Source organism: Indicator indicator, chromosome 27, assembly GCF_027791375.1.
Source record: "Indicator indicator isolate 239-I01 chromosome 27, UM_Iind_1.1, whole genome shotgun sequence".
Lineage (NCBI taxonomy): Eukaryota > Metazoa > Chordata > Aves > Piciformes > Indicatoridae > Indicator > Indicator indicator.
This window is the reverse complement of record NC_072036.1, coordinates 11,476,580-11,496,539: the sequence shown is the minus strand read 5'-3', so window position 1 is coordinate 11,496,539 and position 19,960 is coordinate 11,476,580. Positions and strand designations below refer to the sequence as shown.

Here is a 19,960-nt window from a genome sequence, read left to right as displayed (position 1 = left end):
GCTGACAAATTTCTGCTAGCAGCTAACTCCAGAAAGCAGCTGATGGGTACTGCATTCTGGGCAACTGGGCTCCAGTCAATTCCACTTTGATCATATACTGTCTGCACTGGAAGAAGCAACACAAGTCACTGTCCTTCCAAATTTAGTTTCCTACCACTTTGAAAGTGGTTCCTGCCCTACTACGGTAATTAAAAACTAGAAATAAAACAACACAACATCAAGAAGGATTTTATCTTCTGGTGCAGGCTTTTGGAGGGGGGAAAAAACCAAACCAAGACAACCAGGGATATAGTGAAAAACTTGAAAGTTAAAAATTAAATTTGAAAGGAAGTTAAGATGTGGTCTCTGTCACTACCTACCTACCTACATGAAAAGCCACAAGCAGTAGATTAACCATGACAACTTAATTGTCATTCACCTCTCTGGAACAGCAAAGCACCTCAAAGTAATTCCAGGGCAGTACAGGGCAGAACTGTTGACACACAGCTACTTGTTACTTCTTGCCAACAGTCTCCAAAAATGGAAAAATTGTCTTCTCCCACTTTTTCTTTTGACTGATCAGAAGGAGCTAAGTAGCTGCTGCAGTCAATTCTCTGTGTCCCGAGGGCAGCAGAGTGGGGATACAAACAGTGCTAATGAAACGTCTGAACATCTGAAAAATGATGGGAGGCACACAGCCAGCAGGGTCCACCTCAGACAGATCCACACTTGAGAAGTGAACTCTGGCACATTACAGTGCAGCAGTGTAGCTTCAAAACATTAAAAAGACAAACCCCTAAAGCATTTTTATAAGCAAACACATTTCCATTGAGTTTATTTTTTAAATATTAATTAATTATTCACAGAAGTCTAATCACAGCTGCCAAAAGTTTGCCATTTCATAGAATCATAGAAGGGTTTGGGTGGGAAGGGCCCTTGAAGATCATCTAGTTTCAACCCCCCTCCCATGGGCAGGAACTCCTTTCCCTAGAGCAGGCTGCTCAAAGCCCTGTCCCACTGGTCTTGAACACCTCCAGGGAGGGGGCATCCACAACTTCCCTAGGCAACCTGCTCCAGTGCCTCACCATCCTCATGGGGAGGAACTTCTTCCTAATGTCTCATCTACATCTAGATATCTTCTTCCAGTTTGAAGGCATTACCCCATGTCCTATAACTCCACACCTTTGTAATTAGTCCCTCTCCAGCTCTGGAAGGATGCTCTAAGGTCTCCCTGGAGCCTTCTGTACTCCAAGATGAAGAGCCCCAGCTCCCTCCACCCGTCTTCAGAGGTGCTCTAGCCCTCTGATTATTGTAGCCCCCTCTAGACCCACCCAGGAGCCAAGGGATAAAACAAGTCTCTTCAGATATCTAGTGGAGTATTTCCAATAGGAAGATGGCCACTGCTCATACCTGCAAAGAAAGAGAATCTTTGGTCTGCTCACAAATTTTCTAGCCGTGGATCAGTTACTCACTGAAGCAGCAGAAATGGAAATAACACCAGAAAAAAGATGCAGGCAAAGGTGATCATCATTAATAGACTCTGCATTTCCCAAGTGCATACTGCAGTTTCTAATTATTTATTAATAAATTACAATCAACTTATTTCTCGTTGTAGTAATTTATTGCCAAGAGGGAAAACTACATAGTGCACTTTTTAATTATTCATTAATAAATTATAACCAATTTATTTATCATTGTAATAATTTACTGCCAAGAGGGAAAAGCCAAGGATGGACTCTCCAAAATCTCCCACATAGCTGCTGAGTGCTGCAAAGCAATATCCTCAGCTGCTATCAGGAAGCATTACAGAAAATGAATTCAATTTTGCATTTGAAGTGTTGAGCACCACAGATGTGGTAATGTAAATAAAAATCCCTGCTCTCCATCAATGTTAAAATGATAAAAGGAACTGCATGTTGTTTATACAAAGCTTGTTGTTCACAAATATAATCCTACAGGCAGGGTATTAGCCCAACGTGCTTACACTTCACCCCTCTCCTGCAGCAGATGCTTTATGCCTTGAAAGAGTCAAAAGAAAAGTCCCATGCTACAGTTAGAATGTTTACAGGGTAATTTTTCAAAGCATCTTAGGCATAAATAATTTTAGAAAAAGCTTACCAGCACTCTTTTTGAAGTGTGGTAGGTAGTAGGAGAAGCTCAACTTGACTACAGCTTTCTACTCCAGCATTTACTACACCACCACAAGAAGGAAGGGCCAAGGTGAGTAACTGCTTACATAATGTTGTGTTTTGTACAGTATTTGCTTAATCAATAGTGCAAAGCTGTGTAACCTATGACCTAACCCACGAAGACATCACTGTGTTAAGGGCCATCAGGCCCTCTTGCTACAAAATACAAAGCTGAGCCACTAACAAAGTGTGTGTCAAAGTGAGAAATCAGTTTGTGTGTGCTAAAGCAAGTGAAACAGAGAAGCAAAATGATTGAGTGATCAAAGGGAAGGCAGTGCTGCAGTTAAGTTACAAGATCTAGCAGTAACTCTGCAAGTGACTGAGTGCTGCATGCACTGTCTTCATCCCAGCCTCTCAACATATTCATATTCTGAAGAATTAATACTCAATGTTGTGGTGAAAAGGGCAATTATTTTTCATTCCATACATAATTAATTTCCCTAACACGTTTAAGATGACATACAAATATACAAGAGCATTAACTTAATAAAACAGTTTAGGGAAATGGAGCAACAGGAATTCAAACCTCATGGTTTACATTCCAATTTGTAGCAGGAACATTTACATAAACTTATTTATCTCCACCTTCAGTACTGTAAAGCAATTCAGAGGAAAGATGCCATCCAGAGGGACCTGGCCAGGCTGGAGAGGTGAGCTGAGGAGAATCTCAGGAGGTTCAATAAGGCAAAGTGTAAGGTCCTGCACTTCGGTTGGGGCAATCCTAGATACCAATCCAGGCTGGGAGTTGGTGAAATTGAAAATTACTTGGGGTTCCTGGTGGATGAGAAGCTAGACATGAGCCAACAGTGTGCACTTGCAGCCCAGAAGGCCAACAGCATCCTGGGCTGCAGCAAAAGCAGCGTGGCCAGAGATGGATTCTGCTGCTCTGCTCTGGGGAGACCTCACCTGCAGTGCTGCATCCAGCTCTGGAGTCCACAACCTGTGCTCCAGCCGGTCCAGAGGAGGATCATGAAAGTGATCAGGGGGCTGGAGCACCCCTGCTATGAGGACAGGCTGAGGGAGCTGGGCAGACTGCCAGCTTGACAGACAACCTGGGCATATTTATGTAAGCTTCAGTCACATCTCTGACTACAGCCACAGTTTATAACCTCAGAGTTTGTCTTTGAAACTCTGACTGGCAGCCCCTATTCTGCACTGAGATTCTCAAAGGCATAAGGCTGATCTTGCACTTGGTTCCTTAAGCCTTTTAAAGGAGCCCCATGGATGTTCCTTAATGCAGAACATGTAACAAAATCATCTTTAATAATGGCTTTGGCCTGAGCTGGCCCATTTCACTTTGCACTTAGATGGAGCAGAAATGCTTAGACATTCAGGGAACCTCAGCTGTGGTGACAGTGACCTTCAACCCAAGGTGACAAGTTCACCAACTGCAATTACTTGCAGCACAGAACTAAGTAATCAAGTTGAGAAAAAAGTACTCACAGCAGGACAATGTAGCCCACATGCAACAGTTGATAAAAGGGGTTGGGATTTTGTATGATTTCTTTTTCTGTCTTGTTTCATTTGGGGAATTCTTTTGTTAGGGTTTGTGTTTGTTTTGGGGGAGTTTATTTGGGTTTTTTGGGCTTGTTTGCTTTGGGGATTTTGTTTTCTTTTGTTTGCCTTTTTTTTTTTTCCCCAATAATGAGACACTAGGAAAAATATTTGCCTACAAAAGCTTTTAAAACTTCTCATTCATGAAGCTTTGGTTTTGAAATAATCTAAAACTGGAGAAAGTGTGCTAGGGTTTCTTCACTGCTGAACCATCAGTTCTTAGAATAAGCCACTCTGTGCACTCAACTGATGAGGAATCTGAGATCATTTTTTCCCCTCTTCAGCACCAAATCGAGCTGAGCACAGCTGTTACAGAGCAACCAGCATTTCACAGCAATCTCACATTCACTCAAACTTCCCCTTTGTAAAAGGAAGTTTGTAAGAAATTGCCCTATTTGCAGCAGGTCCTTTATGAAAACATTTTTTAATACACAGGAACAACAACAAAAAAGTTAAATAAGGTATTGCACACAGGTCTAGTCAAGAAGATTTTGCACTAATCAAGAAGATGCTGAAACTTGCTGTGCTGTGTTGCCCTCTTCAGGTCAACAGCACTTTTATTTTCTAGTTCTTTTGCTTGTTAAGTCATTCCATTGCTACTTCTTTCACAAACATTTTCAGATTTGCAGTGTCAAGTAGCAGGCTAACTCTAAGCTACCAGTGCCTCGAGTATTTTTGATCTAAAAATCCTATAAAAATAAACTTCTGGCCTCTAAGTCTCCCAAACTTCAATATTAATCTTGAGGATGATCAAAATACTGTTTAAAAAGATGACTGAAAACCAACTTCAGCACTGACAAGGACAGAAAATAGTGGTTAAAAAGACAACTAAAAACTGACTTCAGCACAGTTAAGGACACAAAAATAGCGTTTAAAAAGATGACTAAAAGTCAACTTCAGCACTGCTAAGCAAGCCTCACGATGAGTGGCTTAAGGAGCTCAACAGATTCAGTTTAACAAAGAAAACTGAAGCTGTTGAAATCATTCCTAATCAACTTGGGGGCTAGAAAGTCAGATGACTTCAAAGTGGTGCAAGGCAAAACAAAGTCTAGAAACTGGAGTTGAAGCCAGACAAATTCAGCCTTGAAATGCAATGGAGGCTTTTCAGCCCAAACAAAAAGAGATTTTAATAACCTACCATAGAAGGATAGATTCAGTGTTACAAGAAAACTTTACAGGGGGACACAGTCGATGTGTTTTCATCAGGTTTTGAGTAGTTGTCATAGCATGGGCCAAACTGTGATGCTGATTTGCATATTTGTAATGGGTTTTGCAATTGATTATCTGAGCTCTGCCAATTAGCATGGAAATACAAATAAAACAGTCTTCAACTGCCTGAGAAACAGCCATGCTTGAGCTTCTGATTCATTTATTGAGCCAGACACTAATAATGCCTTAGAATACCTCATTTCCCCCTCCCACCTGGCTGTTTTTAAGAGGACAGGTCACAACAGACATTTAAACCTATTTAGACATCTCAGTAGTGCAACTCTGACAGCAAGAGCAAAGTGCTGGATTTAACCAATGCTTTAGTGAGTGTGCAGAATTTCACTCACGTTACTAAGGCAGATAAACATCATAACAATTTGTGACTGGGATTTAATCACAGCATCTTAAGGGAGTTGTGATAGAAAAAAATCATTCAAAGTTGAGACCTATTATGTAATTGGGTAATAAAATTAATAACCTAATCAAAACACTTAGAAAATAAAGGCATAGGAAATGCTCACTGGCACATCCCAGTACCCAAACAAAGGAACAAGCAAGCAAACAATCCCAGATCATCCCCTTTTGGGCTGGCAAACATACTACAGCCAGCCTGTGACTCAAGAAGAGCTTGTCATGAATAATTGGAATTTATTTTCTTTAACAAAAAAAAAAAAAACCAAACGACTCTTATTCTCCAGAATGCAATGCTAATGACAACTTTAAATCCTATATACTCATAGGGCATCCACTTCTTTCTGGTGTCTGCTCCAGAGGAAAGAGGGATGACTGATAGAGAGAGCAAGTGGGTGAGAATGAGCCAGGGAAGGAACAAGATACTAATACTCAGGGAATGAGCAAGACAGCAAAACTTAGGGAGTGAGTGCCCACTAAGTGTGCAACAACTGAGACTCCATCTGCAATACTGACAGCAGACACTGGTTCATCAAGGTAGTCTCCATCAGCCTGACTAATATGCCCCATCAGAATGCCTGGAACCAAAGACTGATGCAGACTTCCTGCTGCCTATCAGCCCTACAGTTTGTTGAAGTAGAAAGTGCAAAACCAGCTGGCCTTATAAACACAGGGCAAAAGCCCTCAAGCTGAACCAGCTCTAGCACTGCACAAGAAAAGCAACTCTTAAATGCATAATATACTCCAAACATGACTGTGGTTTTCTCTCTTGCTGTTAAAGGGCAAGTGAAAAAAAAAAAAAACACTCTAGTGAAGTGACAGGCCAAAAGGTAATGAAGTTATCATGCAAGTGCCAGCTGAAGACACAGTACCTTATACTAGTCAAGTGATCAAGTGGGGCACTTCTTATAAATGCAAGTAAAAGTCTCCCAAAATTAATCATTATTTTTAAATCATCTCTGGCAGAAAAACAACTTTCCACCGATGCCAAAGTTTCATCTGGTGCCAAGTTCCTTATAAAACACTTTAGACTATGACAGCTGGTAAGAAAATCTCCACTATCTCTCAGCAAACTTTGCAAACTGCAAATGAGTTGATCCCTAGTGATAGCCAATCTTTATCTTCTACAGTAGATGTCAGGATTCTGGTTCAATCTGAGCTGCTGCACTTCACAGAAGAGGTGCTAGATAATGGCTTTTAGAACCACCTGTGGTTGGTTTAGTTCTGACTTACTCAAGCACAATGCTTGCATTTTTGCCTTCTCTTCTCCCACACAAGATATGATTCATATTATTCTTCAGAAATGTATTTTAATAGACAGACTTTACAACTGAAAGAGCCTTTGAGTTTTGACAATATCAAGCATTTAGTGAAAAGCACATCAAACCACTTCATTGCATGCATTTTTTCTTGCATGTCACAAGGGATCGTTGCTAAGACTGATGGTTCTTAGTTGGTAACATAACTTACTACGTTTCTTTGAAGGAAAACTGATTCATCCACCTCATACTTCCAAAATACAATCTGAGCAGGTCCCTTCACAGAATTTCCTTCCAATAATTTGGGGGTATGGAGACTAAGAGGAGGAATTCTATCACAGAATTAACCCAGGTTGGACAAGACCTTTAAAACCATCTAGTCCAACCTATCACTCAACACCATCTAATCAACTAAACCATGGCACCAAGTGCCTCATCCAGGCTTATTTTAAACAATTCCAGGGACAGTGACTCCACCACCTCCTGACTTCCACCCACTGAAGGCAACACCTAGCAATCTCCTGCCATCCCCCTTAAGTGGTGGTACCCTTAAATGTTTAAATTACAGCTAGTCAAGGTTTCCAATTGAAAAGACAATGAGAATCAAGAGAAGCACTCCTGGTTAAAGGGATAGATATGAATGAATTGGACTTAGTTTTTTAAAAGCAAGCTTTCCTTGCATGAAATCATGTGATAGCACAGCAAATTTCCCTCATGGCTTAAAGGTCTCTACCTTATTTAGACAGCAAACCCTCCATTTGGCAAACCCATTTACATGGTTTCTACGAAAAGGCTCAAACACCCCCACACCTATCAGAGAACAAACAAACAACTTAGTCAAAAAACCAAACAAAATGCTGTGAGTGAGCTACTTTTCCTGACAGATGCTTTCTGATGCTCACACAAACCTTGCCATCTGTTGTGATCTCTGACAGAGCAAGTGACTTCCGTTCTCAATCTAAGGTTTCGCTATGATGCTACAAATGGGACATTAAAAGTTCCTTCAGTCCCCTTGTAAGGCTGTACAGATTTACAGGGTCACTAAAGTCTGTTGTAAAGTAGTATCAGAATATTCAGCACTATGAATAAAGGTGCAAAACTTAAACATGCCCAGATGAAACTGTTTCAAAGACAAAACAGCACTGAACTGTTTCATTTACAAAGAAGCCACAGGAATTTTGTGCTAGTTTTAACCATACTCAATTCCTAACTGCATCATGACCTTAATGCTATGAAAACTAAGGAAACATTAATAATTTAAGGTCCCTTCCAATCAAAACCATTCTATGAATCTATGAATTTATAAGGATTCCAAGGAATATCTCTCCAAACAGACTGCTGAGAAAAACAGAGCCTTGGTGTATTAAACCTGAGAAAAGATTCAAAGCTGGTCATGGATTGTCAAGTACTCAATTAGGAGAGAAAGAAGGACACAGAACTATTGGAGCAAGTCCATAGGAGGGCCACAAAGATGATCCTAGAGCTGGAGCACCTCTGCTATGAAGACAGGCTGAGGGACCTGGGATTATTCAGCCCGGAGAAAAGTCTTGGGGGGACCTCATAGCTGCCTTCCAATACCTGAAGGGAGCTTGCAGGAAGGCTGGAGAAGGACAAGGGGGAATGGTTTGAAGCTCAAGGAGAGCAGGGTTAGACTGGATCTTAGGAAGAAGTTCTTCAGTAGGAGGGCGTAAGACTCTGGAATAGGCTGCCCAGGAAGGCTGTGGATACCTCCTCCCTGGGGGTGTTCAAAGCCAGGCTGGATGAGGCCTTGAGCAGCCAAGTCTAACTGAAAGGTGACCCTGCTCATGGTGGGGAGGTTGGAGTGGATGATCTCTGAGGTCCTTCCCAACCTAAGCCATTCTATGAACTCAATCCAAAATCTATGCCACTGCTTTCACCTTACCATGCCAGCAAGAAAAGAAGCCTGTGCAGTGGGCAAGGGAAAAAGGTTACTCCTGACATATTTGTCTTGAACCCTTCAGAGTTTGGTAGAAGTAGGTTCATTGCATTGTCTCCTACCTGATAAATTCTAAATGGGATGTATCGAAATCCACTCTCTTCTGCAGGATACTCCATGAGTTTTCGATTTATTGCCCAAAACTGCTCAAATTTATCTGTGAATGGAAAATTAGATTTGATTAATAATTAGTCAAATATGTTATTTTTCAGGTAAATGAATCAGTTTAGCAAAGTAGCCTGAGGCAGCACCATTTCATCGTGTTCAGACACTACAAGAACAGAATTTTTCCTGCACTTAAAAGTGTATTAAAGACAGGTCTGGAGGAGTAAAGGCTTTTTTATACATGCAAATCAATTATTCAAATCAAGCAAACAACTAATAGCAAAAGGGACAGAAAGGAATTTGAAGAGCTAAGATAACATAGCTGCTGCCAGGCAGCTTTAGAAGGGGAAGAGCAAAGGATAAACTTCCATACAGACCCCAATTCTCCAAGACACCAAACACAGCAGATGTCTCTTCAGAAGGAACACAAAACTTCCAGTTCCCTCCTAAGCACAACGTTCAGCTGAGTCTCAAAAAACCTGGTGGTGCAACTGTACCAGAACTCAGCTCCCCTGAAGCAAAGCAAAATTCACATATCTATTCATGGAACAAAGAGCCTTCCTTCTTGCTTCCAAAACTGCTGATAAGAATTAAAGCAACTGCAGAAAGGTGAAAGTCTGAGGTTTGCTTTGCTCCAGTGTACAGCACAGATGCTTGTCAGCGAGCTCAAAGACACTCTTACTACATACTGCAGGGGTTACAACACCTTCCTTTTCCTGACTAAATGTGACAAGACAGGAATTGCCAAGAAACTGTGAAGAACTCCTGCCAGGCATCTGCAGGAGCATTTCCTGATACTTATCTCAAAGTACCTCCACACCCTTGTTTCCCCATTAGCAGCAAGTGCCTCTTGACAAGCACTTACCTGAGCTGCAGTCAACACCACCACACAGCACCTGCCTCAGATGAGCAGCTGCCTTGACTCAGGCTGCTAAGCCCACAGCTCACTGGTTGGGAAGCTCAGCAGGTGACAGTGACTGTACCAAGCATTTGGGAACCCCAGCCTATGGAGTCAGGGGTTTACTCCTACAGTGTCTGACACAAAGAACTGCATCCTCCTCACTAACTCAGTCATCAGTCTCTTAAATATTAGGAGATATCCTACTTGAACGAAAATAAAACAAACAGGAGGATGACCCTGCTGACTGCAGGGAAGTTGGACTAGATGACCTTTGGAGGTCCAACCCAAACCATTCTGCTTCTCTGCAAACCAGAAATGGTAAGAGGAGGCATGTAAAGATTATTATGAATCCCCAGCAGCTGTTACCAGCACAAGACTTTGCCACAAATTCACTATTACAGCTCTTCCCCTAAATGCCATCTACAGGCAACTGAAAAAGTTTCTCATGCTGCCTACTGCAGTATTTCCTTTCCAGTAGAAACATTTATACTAAATCACACTTGTAATTGGTAGCTACATTTCTCCAAACAAGCAAAAGTAAGCTCTTTTTCTCCCCCCCAAAAAGTATAAGTTTAATACATATCCTGTAAGTACTGCTATCACTCTTTAAACAAATAACACTTCCTATATTTAAGAACTGAAGAAAATGGTTTGAAGTTTCACAGAAAAAAAAAAAAAAGCAGCCTGCAGATGTATCATTACTTACAAGGCAGCTATTGGCAAATGCTACTTTCTTTTCTTTTTTGTGGTTGTTCATTCTGTTTCACAAAGTGGTTGAAAAATTATTACCTCTCAAACGAAAGCCTATAAAAACATCTTGAAAGATGCAACATGCTTAAAAAGAGTTTTCTTGGTTTCACAAGCTTTTCTTGCTTCTCTTCTATGAAGAGCTGAGAAATTAAAATTAGCATTTGAAAGTATTCAAAAGAGGTTGTTTAAGCTTCTCATTTAAGAGCCAGATTCCACAGGTGCAATTTTTCATGAGGTCCAGTGAAACCTTCTTGAAACCAACCTTGCTGGGCAAACTTTGGGCTTAGTATTATAAACTTATGCTTTCCCTACAACCAAAGATACTCATGGACAAATCATCACCTAACAGATGGAGCCAAAGATGAGCATGGAAAGACAACAATGTCAATTTGCTACCTTACATATCAAGGGTCTTTAACTTCTGGTTAAGAAGTTAATTCCTTAATTCCTACCATTTCAGTGTCTATTCAATTCAATTGGGACTGTTCAGTCTGGAGAAGAGAAGGGCTCTGAGGAGACCTTATTGTGGACTTCCAGTATCTGAAAGGGGCCTACAAGAAAGCTGGTGAGGGAGTTTTCAGGGTGTCAGGATGTTAGGAAGAAGTTCTTTATTATGAGGGTGGTGAGACACTGGAACAGGTTGCCCAGGGAGGTGGCAGAAGCCTCATCTCTGAAGGTCTTTAAGGCCAGGCTGGATGTGGCTGTGAGCAACCTGATCTAGTGTGAGGTGTCCCTGCCCATGGCAGGGGGTTTGGAACTGGATGATCCTTGAGGTCCTTTCCAACCCTGACAGTTCTGCCATTATTCTACTCATATTACAACTCATAACTCATAGTTTCATAGAATGGTTAGGTTGGAAGGGACCTTGAAGATCCTCTAGTTCCAACCTCCCTGCCATGGGCTCAACACAGACTAAACATCTTTATGCTTACAGCTTCTGTAAAATAAGTTTACCAGTAATTAATACGAGTGACAGTTTTAGCAGATGAGGAAGACACATGGAAAGTGACTTTACTACCCATCCCAGTGAGCAAGGTTTGAAATACTTTACTGAGGAGGCCTCTAAGAAATGTAAGAAAAAAATATGAAAAACAAAAGAGGTTTTATTTTGCACTGTAATATAGACTCCTGCCATGTGTGTAAGGTAAGAACATGAATTCTTTTTTGTGATGGCTTTTCAAGTCGACACTTACCCATGCAGAAATATTTGTGAAAGCCACAGTAATATTTGCAATAAAAAAATAAATTTGGCAGAGTAAAAAGGAAAAACTATTAACCTGCTGGGCAACTGTTTTGGAAGTCTGCTTTGTAGGGTTTATGAGTGACAATTTTATTTTACTTTATGGTCCAAGATTATTAAAGCAGTACATTTATATCTCCAGGTATCTCCCAAATAAAGACCATCACCAAAGTACACTAGGCAATATCTATCCGTTTCTTTTATTGCTAGTTTTGGTTTAGGAAAACAGAGTCATGACCCAACTTAGTTTCTTGAGTAACTCATACCACATTTGGATTATCCCAGAGATGGTGACTTAAAAAAAAAGCAATTAAATTAGAAAAAAAAAAAAGGATCTTTTCCATAGACTAAAATTTTGCAGAATTTAAATCCCATATCATCCCATAAATCCCATACATTTGAAGAAATCATTAGCATGCTAGACCTAAATATAATCAATACTAGATGCATTATATTTACCATTCTGTAATCCCATCCACAGTTGCTTATGATCCTTTTTTTGCATCTCATTGATGACTTGACTTTTGTGCTTTAAAGCATCTGCTTCTTTTATACAAGCCATAAAATGAGCTTCAATTACATCCTTAGAATGGCAGTGGAGAAGATCCTTCTCTGGAAAATTCTACAGAGAAAAAGATAAAGAGAAATGAATGTATCACAGCCCTTAGAAGATGAATAATAAATGGTCATTTTAATGAGGTTTAGATTTACACAGAAGCAGCACACTGGAGTTTTCTGCTTCTGGAAGAAGGTAACAAGTGTTCTCTCACTTTGCTGACAAAGATTTTGCAGTGAAAAACATTACAGGAAAAGCAGAAATGCAACCATTTTTCTGCAAAACCAGAAATTAAATCATTCAACCTCAATTTAATCAATACATTAAATAGACTACAGAAATGAATGACATAAATTCCATAAATAAATTAGTGGATGCATTTAGGCCTTTACACACAAGATTCAGGAAATTAAGACTTTTAACATGTTATCAAGCAGGTGTTCAATATTTGGTTAGAGCTGGCACATTGCATGTACACAGCTACTACTCCTCAGGTAACTTTTATCCTCACAGTAAATGGCAAGTACCTTTCCTAATTAGTTTATTAAGGAAGTAAATCTTCTCCAGGTACAAACCCAGATGTATTTGGAAATTAACTAATCAGAGGTTCAGCACTGTATAGGTACAGAGGGTTGTTCTTCCTCTTTTATCAACACTTACTTGCCATTGTCAAATAATACAAGCATTCATTATCACAAATTAACTGTCTTCAGTTCTCAAAGTTTAAAAACCCCGCATGTTTTACCCCCTACATTTACAGAAAGCTACACCAATAATAGGACATTAAAACCCATAAGGGATATATCCCTTATGTGCACAGAGAGCACACCCTGGGGGAGCATCCATATGTTTGTGTTCAGATACCATCAGAGGGTTTTTATTTTTCCAAAATGATTCATTTTAAACCCCCCTCATTTATATTTCTGGCTTCCAGAACATCTCTTAGCAATTTCACAATTTATCCACATGCTACATGGAGAAGTTCACAGATTCATAGAATGGTTTGGGTTGGAAGGGACCTTGAAGATCATCTAGTTCCAACACCCCTGCCATGGACAAGTTCTTCTTCATTCCACCTGACCCAGTCTAGTTAAGACAACCAAGACAACAGCTGTTGTGACACAAAACCCAGATGCAGTCCATCAGGTGATGGGTGGAGGGGCAGGCAGCAGCAGATAAGGACTTCAGCAGAGGGAGAACATTAGCCTTTCCCCTGGCACACCTGCTGCCTCCTCCCACAGTGCTACCATTTCCAGAGTGGTTCCACTACCCAAAACCTGGAGAGCAGTTCCCATGCTGAGAACATGAACAGTGCTAAGCAGGGCACAGAGTATCACAAGAGGAGTTTAACAGGAAGGGATAAATTTCCCTTCTCCTCGTAAAGCCACACCTGGGTAACAACCACAACTCGCCAGACTACAGCTCCTCATGCTTCTCAGACCTCAGCAGCCTATTCAAGATCGTCCTTCTACAACTATTTAAATTTTACTAGAGATATAACTGCAGGTTATTTTATTGCACACCAGGACAAATGAATAAACTGGTTCTCCAATGCAAATAAGTGGTTTTATTATTTGGTCTGCACACAGAACACAGGAGGACAGTTCCAAGTATCTGTTAACTATCAAACTTCTGCTAACAGAAATAAACTTGTTCATGTTTTTAAACTTTAAACAAAGAAAACTGATGGGGGGGTGAGGGAGCAGTTAAAAAACACTCTTTACAGATGTTCAAGGCATCTGATGTTGCCTGCATGTGCTTTGAAAGGAGAAAGCCATGACAGCACAAGTTAAAGCTCACAAAAAATCTAATACTGTTCAATTAGGCCAAATAAAAATCTGTCTCTTTGAAGAATAACTGCACACAAATGACATGAATAACCCAGGCAGTAATTCCTAAACTATTTAGCTGTGACAAACTGTACCACATGAACATGTCTTCAATATTTTTACAAACTTTTCATATATTCTGGTTATGTTTTGACCTTAAGGATTAAGAAGGGTTCATTTAAATAAACTTTCAGGGTAGATCAAAAAGAGGAAGAGAGATTAAGCAGGTGTTTAATCCAAGGTGTTAAGTAACACTGTCTCAGCAGTAAATTAGTTCTGCAGACCTTTAATGTACACCTTTGGGACAAAACTTAGCTTGGCAAGTAGCAATATAAGGACATCCAACTCAGTTTCCATTACTATACTACCCAGCATAAGGACACAAAGCTGTTGGAGCAAGTCCAGAGTAGGGCCACAAAGATGATCCAAGGGCTGGAGCACCTCTGCTATGAGGATAGGCTGAAGGAGATGGAGCTGTTCAGCCTGGAGAAGAAAAGACTCTGGGGGGACCTTAGAGCTGCCTTCCAATAGCTGAAGGGATCCTACAGCAAGGCTGGAGAGGGACTTTTTGTGAGGCCATCTAGAGACAGAATAAGTGGAAATGGTTTGAAGCTGAGGGAGAGCAGGGTTAGACTGGAGCTGAGGAAGAAGTTCCTCAATAAGAGGGTGTAAGACTCTGGAACAGACTGCCCAGGGAGGTTGTGGATGCCTCCTCCCTGGGAGTGTTGAAGGCCAGGTTGGATGAGGCCTTGAGCACCTGAATCTAGTTGAGAAGCATTGCTGCCCATGGTGGGGAGGTTGGAGCAGATGATCTGAGGTCCCTCCCAATCTAAGCCATTCTAGTATTCCATGAAATTGCAATTAATTATCGAAGAGATCAACATTTTCCAAGTAGTTGTGATTTTGACTTCAAAACATACCTGGGATGAATGTCTCAATGCATTTCAGAGTCTGAAAGAATCCTACACCAAAGCTAACCCTGCACAAGCACTCTTCTGAGCAAAGATCAGGAGTGCTGTGCAGTCTGACCTAATGGTTTTACAACGTGTAATCAAAATAATGTCTCTCCTGTGACTAAGCTGTCACAAGACCAAACTCTTTTCACTCAGTTCTCTGAAGGGGACCCACATGAAGTACATCAGCATTCCCTGACTTCAAGGATTTCTACAGCATCTCCTATCCACACTCATGCCTCAAAGGAAAGCACTTCTCCATCTTCCCAAACTTCCTTTAACTCAATCTGACTGAATTAAAACCATTATAGAAAGTTCTTCTCCTATCTCTACTCAATTGCATTGACATAGTCTCATAAGTTATCTTGAAACACACTTTTGGATTTTCAGATTATAACAATTTCAGTAATTTCAAAAATATTTCAAATTCAAATATTCAAAAATAATTTCAAATTAAGGTAATCTGAAAACACATAAAGTCTCATGGAAAAGGGTCTGTAGATGAACAGAAAACCTTCTTTCTTCTTCAAGGAATCATCTAGTTTCCCTTCAAGCCACATCATTCACCTATTTATAAAGCAATTATGAAACCTTTTCCTAGCTTCCAAATTTCATGTAACCCCACACTCGTTCTTTACTAATGGTGTTATTTCAGTTTTACCTTGAAATGCACTGTGATGCTCCAAGGAAGGGCTGTATTTGATGCATGGAGATCAAACAGCAGACCTATTGGGTAATGCCTAAAAAAATGAAGACACAGGAAACGAACATAAAAGTTGTACATTTAATTCTACACAAAACAGTTAACATACTTGCATTTACAGGAAAAAACTTGTTTGACTCCTACAATTAATGTTCATTATTCAGAAAAGTTAATTAAGCAAGTATAAAGGACTGACAGAATGCTGGCAGAATCAAGTCTGGAATTTACATGTTCAATATCTAAAACAATTTCCTTCAAGCTGTGCTCACAAAACACTGCTGGTTTTGCAACAGTACAAGTGGCCTAGAGCTGCTCTGTGGAATCCTTCAAACCAGCATTTTTTTAGATAAAATCTTGATAATACTAGGAATAGCAGGTTTGACAAAAAAGTAGACATGCTTTCAGATACCTAGAAGTCATGGGTTTTATACCACACTGACCCTTAATATCTCTTCCCTTTCCCATTTCCTTAGGTGTCACTGTGGAGAAAAAGTAGTTAAGTGAAAAAAAAAAACCCATATCTATGAAAAGGCTGAAAGAGGATACATCAAAATGGACTTTTTATTCTTGCTATCAAATTAAGGAGAAAGGAAGGGGAGGAAAAGAAACGATTAAGTGGAGTTTTGTGTTTCAGTGGTATTCTGGGTTAGGGGAGTTACACAAAGAAGCTGCTTCCTCCAAACATTAATTTCTGTCTTCTTTATCCCCTTTAAATTCACTTAAAGATACAGCCTCCAGCAGTATAAGGAATGTCTATCCCATACCCACAGGCACTTTAAGGGCTTCCTGCAATTTCTCATAAGCAGACACTAGCATGATTTTAATCTTTTTTTCTCCTTTGTGTTTAGCACACCAAGCTCCACTCTCTACTCTTTCAAAACTCTTGACTGAAAGAGCTTCAGTCAGTGGCTTTTCATTTTACAAAGAGATAAACACACCCTTGACTGTAAACTCAGTAGCTTCACCGAGTTCAGTGGATTGATCACAGGACACAGAGCCAAGCAGGTACATAAGTTTTGAAAGTCCAGAGAGCAACAACCGAGAGCTCTGCTCTAACAGCACCTGTGCCAAGCCAGTTCCCTGACCAGCTGAAGGCTCACACAGCAGTGCTTGAGCACCCTCTACGGGTGAGCTAACCCCAAAGCCAACACAGCAGTAAAATGAGAAACAAAACAGTACAGCCTACTGCACTTTTAAAGAATCAATAGGAGGAAAGCACAGAATGTTAGGGGTTGGAAGGAACCTCAAAAGATCTAGTCCAGAGCAGGACCACCTAGAGCAGGTAACACAAGAACACATCCAGGTGGGTTTTGAATGTCTCTAGAGATGGAGACTCCACAACCTCTCTGCTCCAGGGCTCTGTCACCCTCACAGTGAAAGTTTTCTCCTTCTCTGTTCCCATGGAACCTCCTCTGCTCCAGCTTGCCCCCAGTGCCCCTTGTCCTATCATTGGGCATCACTGAGCAGAGCCTGGCTCCATCCTCCCCACACTGCCCTCACATGCTTATCTACATGAAGGAGGTCACCCCTCAGGCTCTTCTTCAAGCTAATGAGACCCAGCTCCCTCAGCCTTTCCTTAGAAGGAAGTATCAAGAAAGTATCCAGATTTTTGGGGGCATCCTACTACAAGAAAGAGTAAAGTCCAAACTATGAGCACTTCATATTACAGTAACAACTAGAACAATAGTTGCAGCATAACTTCTGCCTTAAAGTACAAACAGAATAATCAAAAATACGTTCAATGTTAAACCTTCTTCTCTTTTTCCTAAACACCCTTACCCTTCTTTTGCCATTTTGAAACCCAGTGGAGTGACTAGTTTAGGAAAACCACTGACTCTGCAGCTCAGAAGGCCAACCATGTCCTGGACTGTATCAAAAGCAGGGCAACCAGCAGGACAAGGGAGGGGATTCTGCCCCTCTACTCTGCTCTTGTGTGACCCCACCTGGAGCATTGTGTCCAGTTCTGGTGCCCCCAGCATTAGAGGGACATGAAGCTGCTGGATGAGGTCCAGAGGAGGCCACAAAGATGATCAGAGGGCTGGAGAAACCTCCCCTATGGGGACAGGCTGAGAGAGCTGGGGCTGTTCAGTGTGGAGAGGAGAGAAGGCAGCTCTGGAGGGACCTTATAGTGGCCTTCCAGTACTTGAAGGGGGATACAAGAAAGCCAGGAACGGACTTTTTAAAAGGGCTTGTAGTGATAGGAAGAGGGGGAATGGAATGAAGCTTGAGGAGGGGAGATTTAGACTGGAGATTAGGAAGAAATTCTTAACAGTGAGGGTGGTGAGACACTGAAACAGGTTACCCAAGGAGGTCATGAATACCCTCTCTCTGGAGGTGTTCAAGGCCAGGCTGGATGAGGCCTTGAGCAACCTCACCTAGCTGGTGGTGTCCCTGGCCATGGCAGGGGCTTTGGAACTAGCTGATCTTTTAAGGTCCCTTCCAACCCAAGCCATTCTATGAATCTCTGAGTAAAGGTCCAAAGTTAAGTAACTCACCATTTCAGTGGTGTACCTTCATATTCAAACCATATTTCACTCGCTTCCTCTTGTCTCATAACTTTCTGAAAGTGTTTCTTCACTTTGTCTGTTACCAGTGTCAAGTAGCTTATCCTTGGCAAAAGCAACTGAAAGAAAAAACATAATTGTGGAAGCTTTAAATTTACACAAAATGTACAGATTTTTGTTAATTTAGTAGTAAGCAATTTCATAACCAAAATTCAGTCAGCATTCTTCCCTCCCCCTTTAAACTAAGATGTCTTTTAGACAGTTATTACTGGTTACTATTTTGGCTAGGATATTAGATATTATCTATAGGTATCGGAATCAAAGAAGAAGGTATGGAGAGTAAATCAAAAGTAAGTTGTTATGGAAGGGAATGGATTTGTCTTTTAGCTAATGCTGCCTTAGGCAACTAATCTGCACACACCTGTAAAACAACTACATTTTAGGACTATATAAAACTACAACAGATCAAGACTCACCACTATCACAGTCAACAAGTCAGTTGACATTTGATCTTTTAGGTACCATATGATTTTTCTTTTTCCATCTGTTCCTCCTATTACCATCATCATATTGTTTCTGCCTTCTTTCACAGGAGTCTAATTCAGCAAGGTAATTAAAACACAGCCTTCAGTTTTAAAAGGAGAACAATCTCACTAAATTCTTGTACACACTCAAGTGAGAATTGTTTGGTACTTCAATGACTTTAGTAACAATACAATCATAGAATGGTCTGGGTTGGAGTGGACCTCCAAAGGTCATCCAGTACAACTCCCTCTGCAGTCAGCAGGGGCATCCTCAACTAAATCAGGTTGTCCATAACCCTCTCAAGCCTCACTTTGAGTAATTCCAGGGATGGGGCCTCACCCACCTCCCTGGACATCCTGTTCCAGTGTTCCACTACCCTCATGGTGCAGAACTTGTTCCTAACATCCAAGTGTTAGTGATCTTAGTGTTGCACAAAGCTCTGGTTGAAGTTACTTCTGCAATAAGGTAACATAAAAGTTAGCTCTACAGTAAGACAGCATAAAAGCTTTGTCTCATCTTCCAGTCATTATCCAAGAACATACAAACTCATGCAGAGTCTTCTCCTTTCATCAAATTGACTTTTCTATAATGTAAGATGGTAGTTGGGTTACAGTTGGACTTAAAACAATCTTAAAAGGTCTTTTCCCACCTTAATGATTCTATGACTCTGTAAAATATTAATTATCTGTGATAAGTTTCTCTCATTGGTGAAACAAGCTTAAAGTTTTGAAACTGTGAAAAGTGACAAATCATGCAGCATGGTCATATGCTTTGCTTTCAGAAGGGAAGAGGAATAGGAAGGAAAATGTTGGGGTTTATTTTTCACAGCATGCAGCAGAACACACAATGAAAAGGAAGCAAACTCAACTATGGCACTGAACTATCTCTGACTACCTTTGTCATACTTACATAGTAAGGTTCAGCTTCCCTTTCAGTTATTTCATCCTGATACAGAGTGAAACAGGTTGGTATTCGTCCAAACCATACATCTCGAAGTACATCTTTGTCATCTGTCATTCTTCCAATGGACAGTGAAGCACATGTAGATCACTTTGGTTCTTCAGCTAGAACTGCAACCCAGTTCCCCCTAAAAGAAAGAAGCCAGCAATACTGCAATTAAAATTGTATCTTGTTAAAGGTTCTCCCATAGCTACTCTCCTTCAAGCACAAACAAAGCTGTCACCAAACACCAGCCTGTACAAGAAAAGGATGAGTTAAGGCACTTCCCCAACTACAAGCACACGGGGGATGTCGAGTGAATGAGCTTTTTCTAAGTCTGCACCAACCGTAGAGGCAAAGCGACCTTTCTCGACACCGCCTTACAGTCTCCCTGCAG

The 19,960-nt window shown here is 40.8% G+C and overlaps 1 protein-coding gene across 1 annotated transcript in view; it reads right to left on the bottom strand.

Moving 5' to 3' along the window:
- Positions 1-19,641, bottom strand: part of ATG5 (autophagy related 5) — a 37,468-nt gene extending 17,827 nt beyond the window's left edge. The window contains exons 1-5 of the mRNA XM_054393105.1: positions 19,534-19,641; positions 18,091-18,218; positions 15,554-15,632; positions 12,014-12,176; positions 8,621-8,715 (exon numbers count right to left, since the gene is read on the bottom strand). Coding sequence (XP_054249080.1) covers positions 8,621-8,715; positions 12,014-12,176; positions 15,554-15,632; positions 18,091-18,218; positions 19,534-19,641 — 573 coding nt within the window. The remainder of the gene's footprint in view (positions 1-8,620; positions 8,716-12,013; positions 12,177-15,553; positions 15,633-18,090; positions 18,219-19,533) is intronic.
- Positions 19,642-19,960: the final 319 nt, after the last annotated feature.